Here is a 17798-nt window from a genome sequence, read left to right on the forward strand (position 1 = left end):
AAGATTCAATCATCTTGTGTTTCCTTTTGTTCTTGCTATAAGATTTGAAGCAATTAAAAATATGTGAATTTCAGGTGAGCAGAAAATAATCTTGGGAATTGCTAATATTAAGAACTGAAACACTTATTGAGTATTTCAATGGGGAATTTACCAGAACCTCCATTATAAAGATACATATACCACCTAACCTAATACAAAAGCTGGAATAAAAGTAGAGTCTTCACATCCTTTTGGAATAGACCTCCTGCTGTACTTTGACATTTGCCCTGCTGCATTGTTCAGCACTGATAGACATTGAGATCCCCAACACCTACAAGGTACCACGTGATAATATTGGTTACTTTGTAGAAAAGCCAAGCTATATCTCCATTCACTGACTATTGTGAGCATATCTTTTCCATTAGACTTTTTGTTAAGCTTCAGAACTGCTTCTCTGAACTGTACTGTTGATCAGAATACTTGGAAATATTTTCTGCTTTTAAGTGTCTCTGATGCCATAGTCAAGGACTGAGCTCTTGAAAGCAATGAATTTCCCCACTTATTTTCTACCGCAAAATTGGCTGAATTCCTGCTCTTCTCTTGCCAAAATAAATGTAACACTTACTGTTGACTGCAAATGGATTTGAGTTTGTTTTTAATGAAGGGTATTCTGCTAGTTCAATGAAATATTGGTGAATATGAAAAAATGGCAAGCATTTTATGACTCATATTTAAAGTAGCCTAAAAAATGTTTTGAGGAAAAAACAGTTGTGATAGGATTTACAACTTTCTTTTTATCATATGAAAAATTGCCTGCCAGAGGGTTTTGTTAAACAATTACTACTTTTTACAGCACTCTGCAATTCTAACATGGGAGTATTGCCTTCCTTAAAACCAGGTAACAAGATTGTTTACTTTTAAACCACACTTTTTACTTAAATATTGCCATATTCTAAACCAACTTAAATCATAATGCAAAAGTAGGCTTTTGGTAGCTAGATGGTGCACTGCATGCTCTGAAAGGTAGGGGCTGCAATGGGTAGTGAGATGGAGTTGAAAGGGGGGGGGGACTTTTTAAAAATGACATAGTTTTTATATACTAGACCTAGATGGGGTTCTAATTCACTCCTCCCTACCAAAATGGTTTGGATCTATATGTTCTCCATTTCTGGATTTCAATTAAATTGTCTTACGTGATAGTCTTCCACATAAGAGCCAGCTACAGCCATTTTTAAAAATAGGAAAGCATTTATATTTAGAAAATAACTTTTTAAAAGAAATTTAATAATTTCATAGAAAAAAGGATTCAATTTCAAAGCATTTATTTGCTATATCTGTATGTTATATCAGAAAGTTTTGCAAAGCTCGCAGTCAATATTAACATAAAATACAAGCAACCATTTCAAAACTAATAATTACCTTTCCAATATTATAAATAAAATTGACAACTTCAGAATAATGTGAAATAATATTCAGAGACATGCACATGTCCAATTCCAACCTTCATTCAGAACAAACATTGTAAGGGTGGTTAATTTTTATTTGGTCCCAGATGTCATCTTACATGCATGGTGACCATTGCAGTGAATGTGGTCAGAAAAGGTTTGCAAGGCTAAAAGGGTTGTTTTTAATATAAGGAGTAAGTAGAATATTTTACTTATCTTAGTAGTAAGCTAAATGCTTCTAAAAAGCGCTAAAGGAAAAAAAAGCCTTGACAAATAGGGACCATGTCAGAATAACACAGAGTTAGTTTCTTTTTTTTTATTAAAAGTTTTAAAAAAGGTTTTACAAATATTTACCTCCCCTCTCTGACCCAAACCCACCTTCCCCTCCAACCTCCCCCCCCCCAACCTCCCAGAGCAAATACAGGGTATAAATCTTTAAGAACCATATTCTAAAATAAACTAACAGACTTTAGCATCATCCCCCACTTGTACTTTAACTCGCCTTTTGTTAAGCTAACTCTAAACAGGTTATGTCATTCCTTGCTGATTCAATCATAGGCTATCTGGAGTTTCTTAGTCCCATATTTATTTTGAATATAATCAATCCATCTTCTCCACTCCTGCTTATATTTCTCGTCTGAATGATCCTTGAGGTATGCTGATATTTTAGCCATCTCTGCTAAATTTGTTACTTTTAATGTCCAGTCTTGAATAGTAGGCAGATCTTCCTTCTTCCAGTATTGTGCCACCAACAGTCTTGCTGCCATTGTTAGGTTCAAAATCAAATTAGTCTCTATAACAGTACAATCAGTAGTTATACCTAACAAGAATAACTGAGGGGTAAACTTTATCCCCTTTTTAAAGATATTTTGCATAATCCACCATATTTTTATCCAAAATGCTTTGACCTTTTTACAAGACCAACATATATGATAATACGTAGCATCAGCACAATCACATCTCCAGCATTTAGGTTGTAGGTTCGGATACATATAAGCCAATTTTTTAGAATCTAAATGCCATTTTTAAAACATCTTGTAGAAATTCTCCCTCAGATTTTGGGCTTGCGTAAATTTTACATTTCTTACCCAGGGTTGTTTTCTTAAAACCAGAAATATACAACTGGTTTCAAACACCCATGGCTTATCAGTCCATTTTGTCATTAAATGGAATACTTCATATGACAAAGTATTAATTCAAAATGAAGATAATTTTAGATAAATTGTATATTAATAAATTTTAGATAAATTTCAAATTACTCTGATTTTATCAACTTTTTTTTTCTAATACTAGGTATTCTGAAGAGGCTATTTTCAAATAGTTTACCAGTGTTTTTATTTTTATGAAAATGGGACCAACTTTCCGGGGTTTCCAGTATTAGCACTTCTTGATGAAATAAAGCTTGCTAATAGTATCTCCATATAATTTTACTGGTTTGAGATTATAGCACAGCAGATATAGAACCAAATCCTTCACCACTCAGTCTTCATACACATTCAGTGTAACATTCCAGAAAGAATGGTAGCTGGATAAATTGCATCAAACTGTATTGTTGGTTTTTTCTCCCAGTTACAATATGGCCTATGAATAATTATAAGTGAGATGAATACTATTTATCAGCTTCAACTATTAGGCCATTTATGGGAAGGTATTTTCTAAAATAATCCACAAAGGCCTGCACAGTCTAAGTCCAGGTTATTTAAAAGAGGTATCTTTGGGATACCTCCTTGGTTGACTGTCACATTCAGTGTCTCACTAAAGTTAATTAAGTGTCTTTTAAATTAATAAGTAAAAAAAGGACTGCTGTGTTCCAAAATAAAACATTATTCTTCCACACCATCTTTATTTACTTGAGCACTGTTGAACTACATCAAGACTCTGTAAGTATTATTGTAGATAAAAAAAATATAATGATGGATAAGAACATTCCAGGAAGAAACTGTTCCTCTTTCTAATTCATCAGGAAACAATTAGCTTAAATTACTTTCTGCTTTTTCTTCTGGACAATGTGTTGGAATACTCAGTTTGAGATTGCCCACCATCATATTTATCTTGTGAACAGGAACCTCTGCTATATTTTGCAGATGTTGTGAGGTTGTCTGTCAGCCCAATTGGATATTGATGATTTCTGTTTTTTTTCCCTTAAAACACTCACCTTCTAGGGTTGTACAAAAGTTTGACTCCAAGGTCTAAATCAAAACAAATAGATTGAATTCATGCTGAATCATTACATCAGATGCCCCAATCAAATCTGAGACAAATTGAAACAACAATCAGAATTAATAATTTGAATCACAGCTGAATTAGACCCTATTTTTCCCATTCTGCATAAAAATGGTTTTCCTTTAATAACCCGTTATTTTCTCTAGATGAACGAAAATGAATGCAAAGAACCACCAATGTACTGGACAATCCATGGATTCTGGTAAGGTATAAATTTGGGAGAAAAAAATCTTGTATTGCTAGTCTTTCTAAGTTCATAGTATCATATTTGAAATATTCTGGTCTGATGCCCATAGAAGGTGAAAGTTTTTATTATATCATAAATGATTTTTTTAAATAAATGATTTGTTATTATAAATAATCTATGGTAATCCATGAATCAAAACACTTATATAAAAATACCAGGATTTCTAGGTAAATTAAAATTTAATATTCCTTTTATATTTATAAATAGTTTGGTTTATTTACTGGGATTTGTTTGTCTCCCAAAAAAGGAAGTTATGGAATCACTAATTGTACATCTCTATGCTAAATTGCTATGAGATTACATTATATATTTTTTTTAATGTTCTCAATTTTTTTAACCTTTATGATATCGAATAAGGTACGTACTATATCATCTGTCCTTAACTCTTCTCAAGACAATCCTGTGATGTCTCCCATTTCACAAGATGTATGTTAGAGAAGGAGAATGCATTCCACTACCATTAAGAACAGTTGGTTTTTCACCCTTTGCACTCTTTTGTTCTGCTTCTTCCCCAGGCCTGATAAAGCTGCAGAATGTAATAGAAGTTGGCACTTCAATATATCTGAACTTAAGGTATGAATCAAATAAATTGTAGGTACTGAGTACTTGAAGAAAAACTATAATAATAATTAAGTCAAGAATTTGACTGGACTCAGCTTTAGGGTATTCTGCCAAAGTGGTATTATTTATTAATACATTTCAATCAGCAAACGTTTATTACCAAACCAGGAACTAGAAAAAGAGGATGAGTCATTCATTTTTGAGTCCCTTTTTAAATAATTTGCAGAGTTGCTTACAAGTTCCAATATTATCATAATCACATGTTAACTAAAGCTGTTGTGTGAAGTATTTTATAGATACGAGGCTGTTTTATACAGCCAGTTGGATGTAGTGGTTAAAGTTCTGGTTAAAAATCAAGAGATTATGAGTTCTAGTCCTACTTTATACATGAAAGGGGGGCAGTCACTCTCTCTCATTCCAGCTCACCTCACAGGGCTGTTGTGGAGAAAAGGTTATGTTCGTCATCTTCAATTATTTATAAAACAATAAAGAGATTAAAATCTAATAAAATAAAATGAAACATTCATTGAAAAAATCTAGATGAAGTTTGCATCATATCCTTGCTTTTTAATTTTATAGGTTTTTTTATATTGCTAGGATTTTATGGAAGACATGAACGAATATTGGCCAGATATACTACATACGAACCATACTTATTTATGGTGAGTTGTGTCACATTTAACCCTATTGATGGCTTTGCATAAATGCTTAATTTTAGTTGCCTTTCTAAATGAAACACCCTAGGTAACAATAGGAGTCAGATATGCAGATAATACAAACTATGGATTTCTGATGATTAGTTTGTTTCAGCATTCATGCTTTCTCAAATAACATACTGTATTTAGACATATAGATGGTATTTTTGACCCTCACGAGAGTTCAACTATAAAATTCAGTTTTAATGTTTTCAGTCAAACTCATCTTTATGGCACTAATTATGTCCTGTTACATTATTTTGTAAAGTATCCAGTATATTGATTATGAAAAGAAATCCATTAAGCTTGTATTATGTTTAATACACTGTACTGTGAGTACTTTGGCTCCAATTCTATAAAGCTAATTTGGAGCATGACAAATACTGTCTTGGCACATTAACATAAATGTATCTTTAACTAGGATTATTAACTGCCCTTTGCAGCTACTGCACAATTCCAGAAAAAGATACAACTCACATGTTTCAGAAAAAGGTGCTGTGTTCATATCCCTGTACTCTTCAAAGCAACTTTTTGGAATCAAATCTGAATAATTTCAGAGCTCTAGAATGCAATATCCATTGATTCCCAGTAAAGAAAGGTAAAAGCTTCCCCAAGCTCTACCTGATTTTAGGAGACGACATGAACATATCCATGTAAGATTTCTTCTAAGTACAATTTTGACTGCACCTTTTTGTGCTTATTTTTAAAAGATGAACAGATATATTGTACCAATGACAAGTAATTTTTAAGCACTTGGGAAAGTGCTTAAAAAGTATGAAGAAGTAATCTGACTGCATCATCGTTCAGATCCTTAACCTTAATTTGCTGCATCATTATGACTGCCTTTAGCTTTTCTGTTTAAAATAGAAGTACATATAACAAAAGCCCAAACTAGACATCAAAGGAAAATGAGTTAATACTTTATTATAATCTCTCTACTATACAAAAATAACCCCAGACTGCTTGCCTTTTCATGGGAACAGATAAATAAGGTTCTATGGCACTTAAAAAGGGGGGTGGGGTGGGGAAAAATCTCTTGGACCTGTGCAGCAATTCAAGGCTAATCCCCCATTTGAGACTCCGCTCTGCCTGGCTAGACGTTTCCCAATAATATATAGCCTATTACTATGTAACTCTTTAAAGAGCCACAACTTTCCCAGAATCAGAGTCACTATAGAGTACAGTCACACAATCCCTGGAGCATGTGCTTTGTTGAGCACAGGAGTGTAAATGTAACACCTATTTCCAATTTACTGAAGCTGCTTTAAACACTGCAAACAGGTACTATATTCATACTCCTGTAAACTGCAAAGCTCATTTTCCAAATCATTTCTAAAATACTACATAGCCCTAACATGAAATAGCAATTAAGCGAAGATTTTTTTGAGAAATGGCTGTTTATGTATTATCCTCATTTATACAGCTGCATATCGTTCAGTTGAAATTAAGTAATTATTTTAATATTATTTGTTTATGGAACATGCACACTACCTTAGTTTGAGTGGGTTCTAAGCAGATTGTAAGTAACCACATTGCAGCAATGTGGCCCACTTGCAGGGCAAATGCAATTCCACATTGGTAGTAACCACAATACCATAAAGCAAAAATATATGAACACAGCATTAAAAGTAAGGAATTATGAATGAAAAATGCAGACTACATTATAAGATGCCATATATTTTGTTTAAGTCTGCCTCATGAATACAGCCCACCAGGAAAAAAAATGAATGCTTTAAGACTTGAACAGATAAACTGATTTGTCTTCTGTTTTATACTAGAACTGCTTTTATTTTTCTGATTTGTAACCTTGATGGGAAGTAAAGTTTCCGTACTGACATTTTTCACTGAAAAAATGTATTCAACAATTAACCTTTGTTATTCTGTGTGTCCATCAAGTTGGTAGCAATGTCCTTGATATGCTACAAAATGACTATTTGTTAGGCACAAAGACAAGATTGTTTTCTTTTCATTTGATAAAGTAAAAACAAAGCTTTTCTTTACACTTTGTGGTTTCCATAGTTTTCAGTTCCACATGAAAAATGACTGCAGCATGTCTTCTCTCAAATGCTAAGTTTTCTTGCTTTTGAAAAGCAAATTCAGAAGACTCCAAACTGTTTCTGGTGTCTTAACCATCACACCTTCACTTCTCTTGTCATTTAATTTAAATTATTCATAAAAAGAAATCCTTTTCTCAGCAGAAAGAGACCTATCCAAGACATTCATATATACTAAGGAGGTAATTTTATATATACAAAGGAGTTTGGAAAATACACATTTAGAGTACCATTTACAGCAGGGGTGTCAAACTCAATTTCATTGTGGGCCGCGTGTTTGACCTTGGGGGGATGGGCGGACATGGCCAGGATGGGCATGACCAACGTTTGACATTACTCATGCTGGTGGCCTGGGCGGGGCTGAGGGGACCCATTGCCTCCAGTGAAGGAAGGCGTGTCCAGGGAGAGCGCCAAACTCTTGTCCTCCAGAGGACCCTTGCCGTCTGCTGGTGGCCAAGTGCTAAGGCAGGAATTCCTCCTTCCTTCCTTCCTTCCCTCTTTGTTCTTTCTTCTTCCTTCCCCTCTTTCCTTTTGCCTTCCTTTCTCTCTTTCCATCTTCCCATCTTTTTCCTCGTCTTTCCTCTTTCCCTTTTTCCTTTCCTGTCCATTCTTGGATGCTTAAATGCAAAAGGGGAAACATTTCTCCTTTTGTTTTGTTTGGCCTTCGGGTCCCATATTTGGCATGGATGGCCTTCTGAAACCTTCTGCCAGCCAAAACGGAGCCCGGGGGCCATACACATTTTCACTGGCAGAGGCACTGCGGGATGGTCCTTCACCGTTTCCATTTAATTCTTCCCCTGCGGGCCAGAATTAAGCACCCCTGATTTAGAGCATCCCTAAGGAATAATAGTTTGAGTTGCGCTGAGTTCATTGGAGTTGAGCAGTCAAAATATTTAAATAAATAATAAATAAGCTATAAAAGATGTTACAGTTGCAAAACATGCATTATCATACAGAAATGTAAAGATATTACCTATCATTAGATCTGTTGTATCTAACTGTATCTCTTAAGAAGAACAATTACTAAAGCTGGCTTTATGCTTGAATTTTCTAGATTTCCAATGCAATGAGCAAAGTGGTAGAATCTTGACTAGACTCACAATTGAGATTTTCTTCTCAAATAAATAGAAGATTACAGAATTTTTGTATAGTTTTCCAAATACATTGGTGTTTCAAGATACTAGTTATTTTTTAACCTTTTTTTCTTTACATAGGAGACATGAATGGGAAAAACATGGGACATGTGCAGCTGAGATAGAGGCTCTTAACTCACAAAAATGTATTTTCAGAAGACACTGGAACTCTATAGAAAAATTGACCTTAACAGGTGGGGAAAATTATTTTCTCAGAGTCACTACTACTCTTACTATATGTAAGACTCTCTGTTAAGGAGTATGCAGTATTTCATTTATTTACAGAAATAAAAGTGGTTATTATATCCTGAGTCTGCCAGGTATGTAGGGCTTAGTCTAATGCTTCCTTAAAGGTTAGAAGTTGAAAAATATTTGTTCAGGGAAGTTGCTGATACATAACAAAAACATTATACCATCACTTAGTCTTGAATCTATTGGTGTTGCTGAGATCTCTCATGAGTCTCTGTGTTGGTGGGAAGATCCCAACTCTAGGTATTATAGCAGTGATTCAACCTGTGATAACAACCAGTTCGCTGAGCTTGCACTTTGCACGCTCATGCAGTAGGTTAAAAGAAAGCTAAAAAACCTACCTTCTACTGCAGCTGAGGCGTGCCAAAACAGCTGAGGTGCAGCAATCTGTTTGCTGCGCCTTTCAGCTGGGCTAAAAAACAAGTAAGTATAGGTGAGTACAGACATCACTAAGTGCCAGTCCAAGACAATTCTGGCTGTAAGCATTTGTTCTGTATGTGATTATCAAATATAAATATTAAATGAACATGAGAAATTTAGATATTGTGGATCAATAAATGAAATGCAATTCCTCAAATTAGTCATAAATATCAAACAAGAAACCATTATATGTGTGCATATACAGTATCCTTGAGACAGATAATGAAGAAGACTGGAGATAACACAGCATTTTGGAAAAATAGTCTCAGTTGGCATAATTTGAAATATTTTGTAAATACTCAATTCTTGTAGGTTGCTAGCTATTTCTTTTCAATTTCCTCTCTGATGGGACATCGTAAAATATGCACAATTACTGTACTACTGTATTACTGCATTTGGTCAAACTACATAAACTAGAAGCTTTGTCTAGAAACCTGTCTGCCATAACACATTTTCCTAATAAAGAGCTTTCAGGGCTCCAAGCATTCCCTGAAAGATACAGCAGGAATTTTCAATCTGTTTTTAGAAAATTGATGTCATGTAATGTTTGTCAGTGTACAATGTATAAGTAGCCCTAAAATGAGTGGGTTACTTTATGAACATTGTAAGGTTTCACTTATTCTATGGATTATCAATTCAGCATTATTACCCCAATGTTCCGGCTACAATAGGCCTTATAACAATTTTAAGAGAAAGTGAGCAGCAAAATGTAATACTAGTCAAACAATGTTGGACATACTGTGTAGACATAGAAGATTTCAAGAATTTGACTTCTTGAAGTCTTATATGTGTTTTCTATGTAATCTTTTACATGTGGGAAAATAATGATGTTTGATAAGAGTTCTTTCTCTTTCAGTGTTCTCTCGAAAGTTGGGATAATGCCAGGCTCTACTTACTATCAGGTGAGAGAAAAGGTCACTCTGCATTGCATTCTGCAAAACTGTAGCCTTTAATTGTCGTTGTATAATACTTTAGTGGTGACGAGAATCTAATTAAGTCTTTCCACTGAAGAATTCCATTAGAAGAACAAACATATCTAATCAAAATTCATTTCAGGAAATTTAAGAGTTAATTTTGGGAAGAAGTATGAAAAGAGACAATTTTATTACAAATGCAGACTTTCATCTCACAACTTGTGTATTATTATTTTTCTTATTTTCATACAGAGTTTTCATAATTCTAGACTATGAAAACACATCTTTTGTTAAACAGATGCTTGATTCTTTTTATATTATTTATTTCATGTTTAAATCTTCAGCTGACAGTCATCAAAGAAGCTCTTGAAAATTTTTACAATATAATGCCAAAGATTCAGTGTATTCCTCCTGAAGAGGTACATATTTCTCTTAGTGCCTGTCTAGTTAATATTTAATCATTATTTTTTAAAAAAAACATTGTTTTAATATTTGGAAGTTGAAGATTAAATACATTAGTTATTTAATCATTCTTTCAGATATTTTTCAATACAGACTCATCAGTCTGCCCTCAATAATGATGAAAATCCCTCCCTCCCTCCCTCTGCCTTTCTTTCTTTCCATCTGTCCAGATTTAGACTTTAAATGGGAAGTAAAAATGAAAGAAAGTTAAAACTGCACGTAGCTAGCTTTCATATGATTTAGGTTTATGGCAATATGTAGATTAAATATTTCTTTTCAAATGTGCCTTTGTAGGTTTATATTTCAGATCAGTTAGTTTAAAATAACTTTTAGATGATATAGAAAATATGAATGCTGAGGTCTTTTTTTGGACTTCACCTAATGACATTTTTGGTTACTTTGTTTGCCTGTTTCATTGATGAGGTGGCAGCCAATGCCATTTGGAAAACTGATTCTGTCAATTCTCATTTGTGGTATATTTGATGAAGGGGCCCTACTTGAGGAAACATTTTCTAAAGTTCTACCTAAGTAGAAAATGTATTGCCTTTTGCATCTGTTGACAGAAACTATATTGAGGTCTATTTTAGGTATATGGTTTTTAAAATATTTTCAAGGAACAGCTTCATTCTGAATACTTTTAATGCCATTAAAAGTAAACAGCAATAAAATACAATTAAGAAATCAATATGCATTTCTAAGTACAGTTTGTTTATGTAGAAGGTTGCTGACTTCAAATTGTGCTCTTTTTTTTCTATTGCTGGGAGTTCTGTTTTGAGCAAAATAGTTCATAAAATTTACTGCAGTATGTCAAAATAGACTTAATTTATATCTTGGCCATCTATTTCTGATCTGAAAAAAATCAGCATTATTCCAAGTAGTAGATATTAAGTGGTGTAGGGTTTCCTGCCTAGGCAGGGGGTTGGATTAGAAGACCTCCAAGGTCCCTTCCAACTCTGCTATTCTATTCTATTCTATTCTAAGTTTATTGTGTTCTTTGGTAACTATAAATGTAGAGTATCATGCAGCTGTAACTGTTGGCTTCTGAAGATTAAATTCATTCTGTTGAACTGTCAACCACTGAAATATCAATAATTTCTTTATAAACTTTCCTATATACTTTTTCTACAGTGTTGTTTTGTTTTCCTTCTTCAGGGACGGCTACAAGTAATAGGCCAGATTAAATTCTGCTTTACCAAGGAGTTTACTCTGAGAAATTGTACAGAGGAACAATCTGGTTTATCTTCTGCACTTGAAGACAACTTTTACAGATCAGAGGATCTGTCAGTTTGTAATGATACTCTGACTTATTACCCTTCACATATGAAAACCTACAAACATTTTGTTGCAAATGTTGTTGTAATTTAGGAAAGTTGAACTTTTTAAAATTCTGGTGGGGAACAATTATGCATTAGATTTATATAGCAGGGCATCTGTGAAGCTAGTATTAAGAACTTTCTTTGTGTTTTGATTGATGACTGTGATGACTGCTTGTTTCGCTAAAATTGCTGTCCATAGTATATGATGTATTCTTTCTTCAATAAAATTGGCTTATTTTTCACTTTTCTCAATTTTATTGGGTGTTGTTTTTAAATCAATATCAATTTCAAAATAATTGCAATCTGTTAGTGATCTGTAGTGTTTGTGTCAAATTTATTTATCTGCCAATTTTTTTGTTTTTTGCATAAATGTGTACCAAATACAAAATTGTAGGAATTCATTAAGAAAAAGTCAAAGAACCAGAACAGTAAATGGCCATCCTTTGGAGCCGTATATTATATATTTAAAAAACCCAAAACAAATGGTAAGCATATAACTGCCTGGCTTGGTACAACAACCAAACAGGACAGTTAGGATTTCAGAAAAAAACAATTGCAACCAGCCTGCCTTCCATTGAAGACCTGTATCCTTCACGAGCCAGAAAAAAGACTGAGAAAATATCTACAGACTCCTCACATCCTGGATATAAACTGCTTCAACACCTCCCCGCAGGATGCTGCTATAGAGCATTGCAAGCCAAAACAACTAGACACAAAGATAGTTTTTTCCCTTGTGCCATCTGCTAAATGCCTTATAACCACAATACTGCCTTATGTCTGATATTTATCCATGGCTATGGGTATGGCTATATTATTATTATGCTTCTCATCTTTTCTACTATTTTCTATTCATATCTTATGATTATATTACTTTGCTGTTTCTATGTACACTGAGAACTTATGTACCAGAGACAAATTCCTTATGTGTCAATCACATAATCATACTTGGGCAATAAAGTCTTCTCTTCTTCCTATTTCTATTATTTCTATTCAACATCAACATTCAGCATCAAAAAACTGATATGCTATAATGTGTATGTAAGAGTAAAATACTCTAGAAGGAACAGAGTGGTGGAACCTTATCCTTTCATTTTTTTTCTAGAAGTACCTTTCCTAAAAATTGCTCATGATTATATATCATTAAAAATATTCATTGATGCAATGATTCAAGCTTTGTACTTTCCTATTGAGTTGATAATTAATCAGCCACATACTATTCAGTTTTCTTTCTATTCATATTAAATTATTTGGCGTTACATAATTTAACTGAAGGCCATGTCATTTTCCAGAGAGAGAGAAAAACTGGTCCCTATAGCAATAATTTTCTTAAATGTCAAGCTTCTCTGAAATCGAAAACTTTTAAAGTAGACCCGTTTATCTCTCAGTTTGATAGGGCACTCTTGAGGGGAGCTCATTCCTGGTTTTATCCAATCTGACTGATCAATAAAACAAATGGATAAAAGTTTATTATTTAGAGTTACAGGTAGAACTTGACTTACAACCATATGTTTACCCACTGTTCAAAATTACAATGGTATTGAAAAAAGTATCTTATAACCTGCACTTGCACTTACAACTATTGCAACATCCCCAGTCACGTGATCAAAATTTGGGCACTTGTCACGATGGTTTCAGTGTCCCAGGTCACATGATTATCTTTTGCAACTTTCTCAGCTGACTTCCAACATGCAAAGTCAATGGGGGAAGCTGGATTTAGTTAACTGCTGCAGTGATTCACTTAACAACTGTGGCAAAAAGCTCATAAAATCGAATACCATCTTGTTTAGCAATAGAAATTTTGGTCCAAACTGTGGTCATAAGTCGAAGACTACATGTATTTGTTATACCTAATTATTCTTTGGAGGAATCCAGAAGAAAATATATAATCTCACTTTACATTTAATCAACACATCAGTTTAGTAGGGCAGATTAGTATGAGAAATCATCAAAATACTGCAATTCCTATGTATCAGTAATCAAAATAAAAAAAATTACTCTCAGAAAAACAGGTAAATGGTCCTCAGAATAAAATGTATGCAAAGCATTCTAATAATAACAAATAGATAATTCAGAGCCTAAAATAATGACTACATTATTTAGGCTTTTTCTTCCCATCATCCCGAGTGAAAAATATTTTGCCATTTCTTGTAAGTCTTGGGAAATAATCAGATCTCTGTTGACCTAATGGTGCTCTTTAGCCTGCGAATTGCTGGTTCCTTACTTGCATATTCATCTGCTCTCTTCCAAAAATAGGTGTAATTTCAAAAATAGATATTATGTTTTAATTTGTTGCAATATTGCAGGGTAATTTTGCTTACCTTGTAGGAGTGAAAAAATTTCTTTTAGCTACTATTTAGAAAATGGCAAATGAAACAGTCTTAATATCAATGTGCTTTTAAAACTTGATTTTGTGTGGTGGTAAAGAAACCTATTTAAGCACACAAGATGCACTACATAAATGGGGTTCTTGTCACTAAGATGAGTGAATAAATATATATTAAGATTTATGTGCAGCTTTCTACTACCTTATTTTTTTTAGGTTTCTTGTGTGACCTACTAATCACCTATCTCTGTTATTAATACTTTTTCCTGTTTGCACACCAGTGGTGGGATTCAAATTTTTTTACGATCGGTTCTGTGGGCGTGGCTTGGTGGGCATGGCATGGCTTGGTGGGCATGGCAGGGGAAGGATACTGTAAAATCTCCATTTCCTCCTGATCAGCTGGGACTCCGGAAGCAGAGAATAAATGGGGCAGTCAAAGGTGGTATTTACAGATTCTCTGAACTACTCAAAGTTTCCGCTACTGGTTCTCCAGAATTGGTCAGAACCTCCTGAATACCACCTCTGTTGCACATGTATTCATATACACAAGGACTTATATTAGGGATTTACAAACATAAAATACATGATTGGCAATATCACACTAGGAATTTCTCCATTTCTATTCTTTAAAAAGCAGCTGTTCACAGCATGGTAAACCATCACATAGTGAGTACAATATGCTACCAATTCTTACTCTGTTTTGCAGAGACCTTGAGAAAATTACAGGGTCTGGATGTTTTACTACCTATGGCATTTCTTAAATGGTATAATTTAAACAATCAGATCAATTGTTTGTTACCCCATTTTTCCACACAAGCAAGTGCTTGAGATTCAAATAATGTTAAGTGTTCAGATTCCAGGGGAAACATATTATTGTTGAAATCTGGCCCATTATCAGATTCCTAAACATTTTCAAAAGGAACAGGTGAAGTAAGGGTCTGTTTGATAGGATTTTTCCAGGTAAGTTATTTTTTCTTGAGATCTACATCCAGGAGAATTCTTAAATATTATGTCTGCAAGACCCTACCTAATTCCATTAGTCATTGTTCATTAATTGTGAAATGCAGTGACATGATTGGAAAATTAAAATATCTTAAAATAATCTTCCCACAGTTTTTCCTTTACTCCTTTATATAGGTATATAAGTTTACCAAACCTGACTTGCAACATTTAAAAATTAGAATAAATGCTTAGCAAGGTTGGCACCAGTGGAAGACCAGAATGACTTGATTACATACAGCACTTGAAAGAAATCTTTCAGACTAATCGCTGCACTGGCGTCACGTACTTAAACATGTCAATGAAAATTCAAGTAATCCAAAATTGAAAACCCAAGGTTTAGATTTTGGATATATTAGCTTACTACAGGTAGTCCTCAAGTTATGACCACAATAGAACCCAACATTTATGTTGTTAAATGAAACATATAAGTGAGTTTTGCCCCATTTTACGATCTTTCTTGCCCAAGTTATTGAGTGAATACTGCAGTTAAGTTAGTAACACAGAAGGTGGTGGCCTTCCAGCTCCAACGGTCCTTGGAGGAAGCTAGTTACCTTGACCCCTTCCAGTCCGGCTTCAGACCTGGTTACAGCACAGAAACCGCTTTGGTCGCATTGATCGATGATCTCTGGAGAGCCAGGGATGGAGGCTATGCATCCATCCTGGTTCTCCTTGACCTCTCTGCGGCTTTCGATACCATCGACCATGGTATCCTTCTGCGACGACTGCGGGAGGTGGGGGTGGAAGGCACTGTTTTGCAGTGGTTCTCCTCCTACCTCTCGGACAGGTCGCAGTCGGTGTTGGTAGGGGGGCAGAGATCGTCCCCGAGGCCCCTAATATATGGGGTGCCGGAGGGTTCGGTCTTATTCCCCCTACTATTTAACATCTACATGAAACCGCTGGGCGAGATCATTCGGAGGCACGGGATAAAATACCACCAATACGCGGACGACACTCAGTTGTATCTGTCCACCCCGTGCCAACTCAATGAAGCGGTGGACGTGATGAACCGGGGTCTTGAGGCCGTTAGGAACTGGATGAGAGCTAACAAACTGGTACTCAACCCGGACAAGACCGAGTGGCTGTTGTGTTTCCCTCCCAATAATTTGGCCAGTGTTCCATCGCTCAGGCTGGGGGGTCAAATTTTACACCCCTCAGATAGGGTTCGCAACTTGGGAGTCCTCCTGGACCCACAGCTGACTCTGGACCATCATTTGTCGGCTGTGACCAGGGGGGCGTTTGCCCAGGTTGGCCTGGTGCGCCAGTTGCGACCCTACCTGAACCGGGAGGCCCTCACAACAGTCACTCGAGCCCTTGTGATCTCTAGGCTGGAATACTGCAATGTGCTCTACATGGGGCTGCCCTTGAAGAGCATCCGGCGACTGCAGCTAGTCCAGAATGCGGCCGCGCGAGTGATTGTGGGTGCACCGCGGTTCGCCCACATAACACCTATCGTCCGCGAGCTGTGCTGGCTACCTGTTGTTCTCCGGGTGCGCTTCAAGGTGCTACTTACCATCCATAAATCTCTCCATGGTAGTGGATCTGAGTACTTGAGAGACCGCCTCCTGCCGATTACCTCCCTTTGACCGATCAGATCGCACAGATTAGGCCTCCTCCGAGTTCTATCCGCCAGTCAGTGCCGACTGGCGACTACGCGGAGGAGAGCCTTCTCAGTAGCAGCTCCGACCCTTTGGAACGATCTCCCCGTGGAGATTCGCACCCTCACCACCGTCCAGACCTTCCGCACAGCCCTTAATAACTGGCTATCCCGTCAGGCCTGGGGATAAGATTCTAATCCGCCCCACCCGAATGCTGAATGAAAGTTGTGTTTTATTGTTTTATTTTTTATTTATGCACTGTCTTATGTTTTATCTTGCACCCCCCTTCCCATGAACTGTAAGCCGCCCTGAGTCCCCTCAGGGAAAAGGGCGGCCTATAAATAACAAATAAATTCTAAATTCTAAATTCTAAACACAGTTGTTAAGTGAATCTGGCTTCCCCCATTGATTTTGCTTGTCAGAAGGTCACAAATGCTGATCAAGTGACACTGGGTCACTGCAACTGTCATAAATATGAGCCAAGCATCTGAATTTTGATAATGTAACCATGAGGGTGCTGCAATGGTCATAAATGTGAATATTGGTCATAAGTCACTTTTTTCAGCAGTGTTGCTAAATACGTGATGGTGAACCTATGGCATGCATGCCACAGATGGCACATGGAGTCCTCTCTGTGGGCACATGAGCCTTCGCCCAGTTCAGCTCCACCATGCATGTACATGCGCCTCCTGCCGGCCATCTGTTTTTTGGGTCTCTGCAGTGCATGCAGGGTCACGCGTGTGCATGCAGGGGGATTGTGCATGCATGTGCAGGGGTCGCGTGAGCATGGGGCAAGGGGGTGCAGAGGAGGCTTCATGGAGGGCCTCTGGAGCCTGTGGGATGGCAGTTTTTACCCTCCCGGAGGATCGAACAAAGCCTCTGGAGCCTGGGGAGAATGAAAACTTCCCCCCCCCCTTCACATGCACAATTTAGGCATGCGAGGACAAAAAGGTTAGTCATCACTGGATTAAATGAACTGTTGTAAATTGAGGATTACCTGTATTCCCACTTTAATATTCCAATTTCATATTATATAAATCTGTATATAATATTTCTTAGAGTTTAATCATCTGGGAATTCATCTGTGATGGCCAATTAAAGCATCTGTCAAAGAAGCTTCTCCAACCCTGCCATCACTTTTCTTCACTTACAAATCCAACTTTGGACACAATGAGTATGA

The 17798-nt window shown here is 36.1% G+C and overlaps 1 protein-coding gene across 1 annotated transcript; it reads left to right on the plus strand.

Moving 5' to 3' along the window:
* Positions 1-2327: 2327 nt before the first annotated feature.
* Positions 2328-11945, plus strand: LOC116523491 (ribonuclease T2-like). The gene is given in 8 exon segments (XM_032238606.1): positions 2328-3849; positions 4410-4467; positions 5053-5117; positions 8419-8480; positions 8483-8531; positions 9863-9908; positions 10265-10339; positions 11535-11945. Coding segments are annotated over 8 exon segments (624 nt in total). The 5' UTR covers positions 2328-3793; the 3' UTR covers positions 11748-11945.
* Positions 11946-17798: the final 5853 nt, after the last annotated feature.

This window comes from Thamnophis elegans, unplaced genomic scaffold (assembly GCF_009769535.1).
Source record: "Thamnophis elegans isolate rThaEle1 unplaced genomic scaffold, rThaEle1.pri scaffold_381_arrow_ctg1, whole genome shotgun sequence".
NCBI lineage: Eukaryota > Metazoa > Chordata > Lepidosauria > Squamata > Colubridae > Thamnophis > Thamnophis elegans.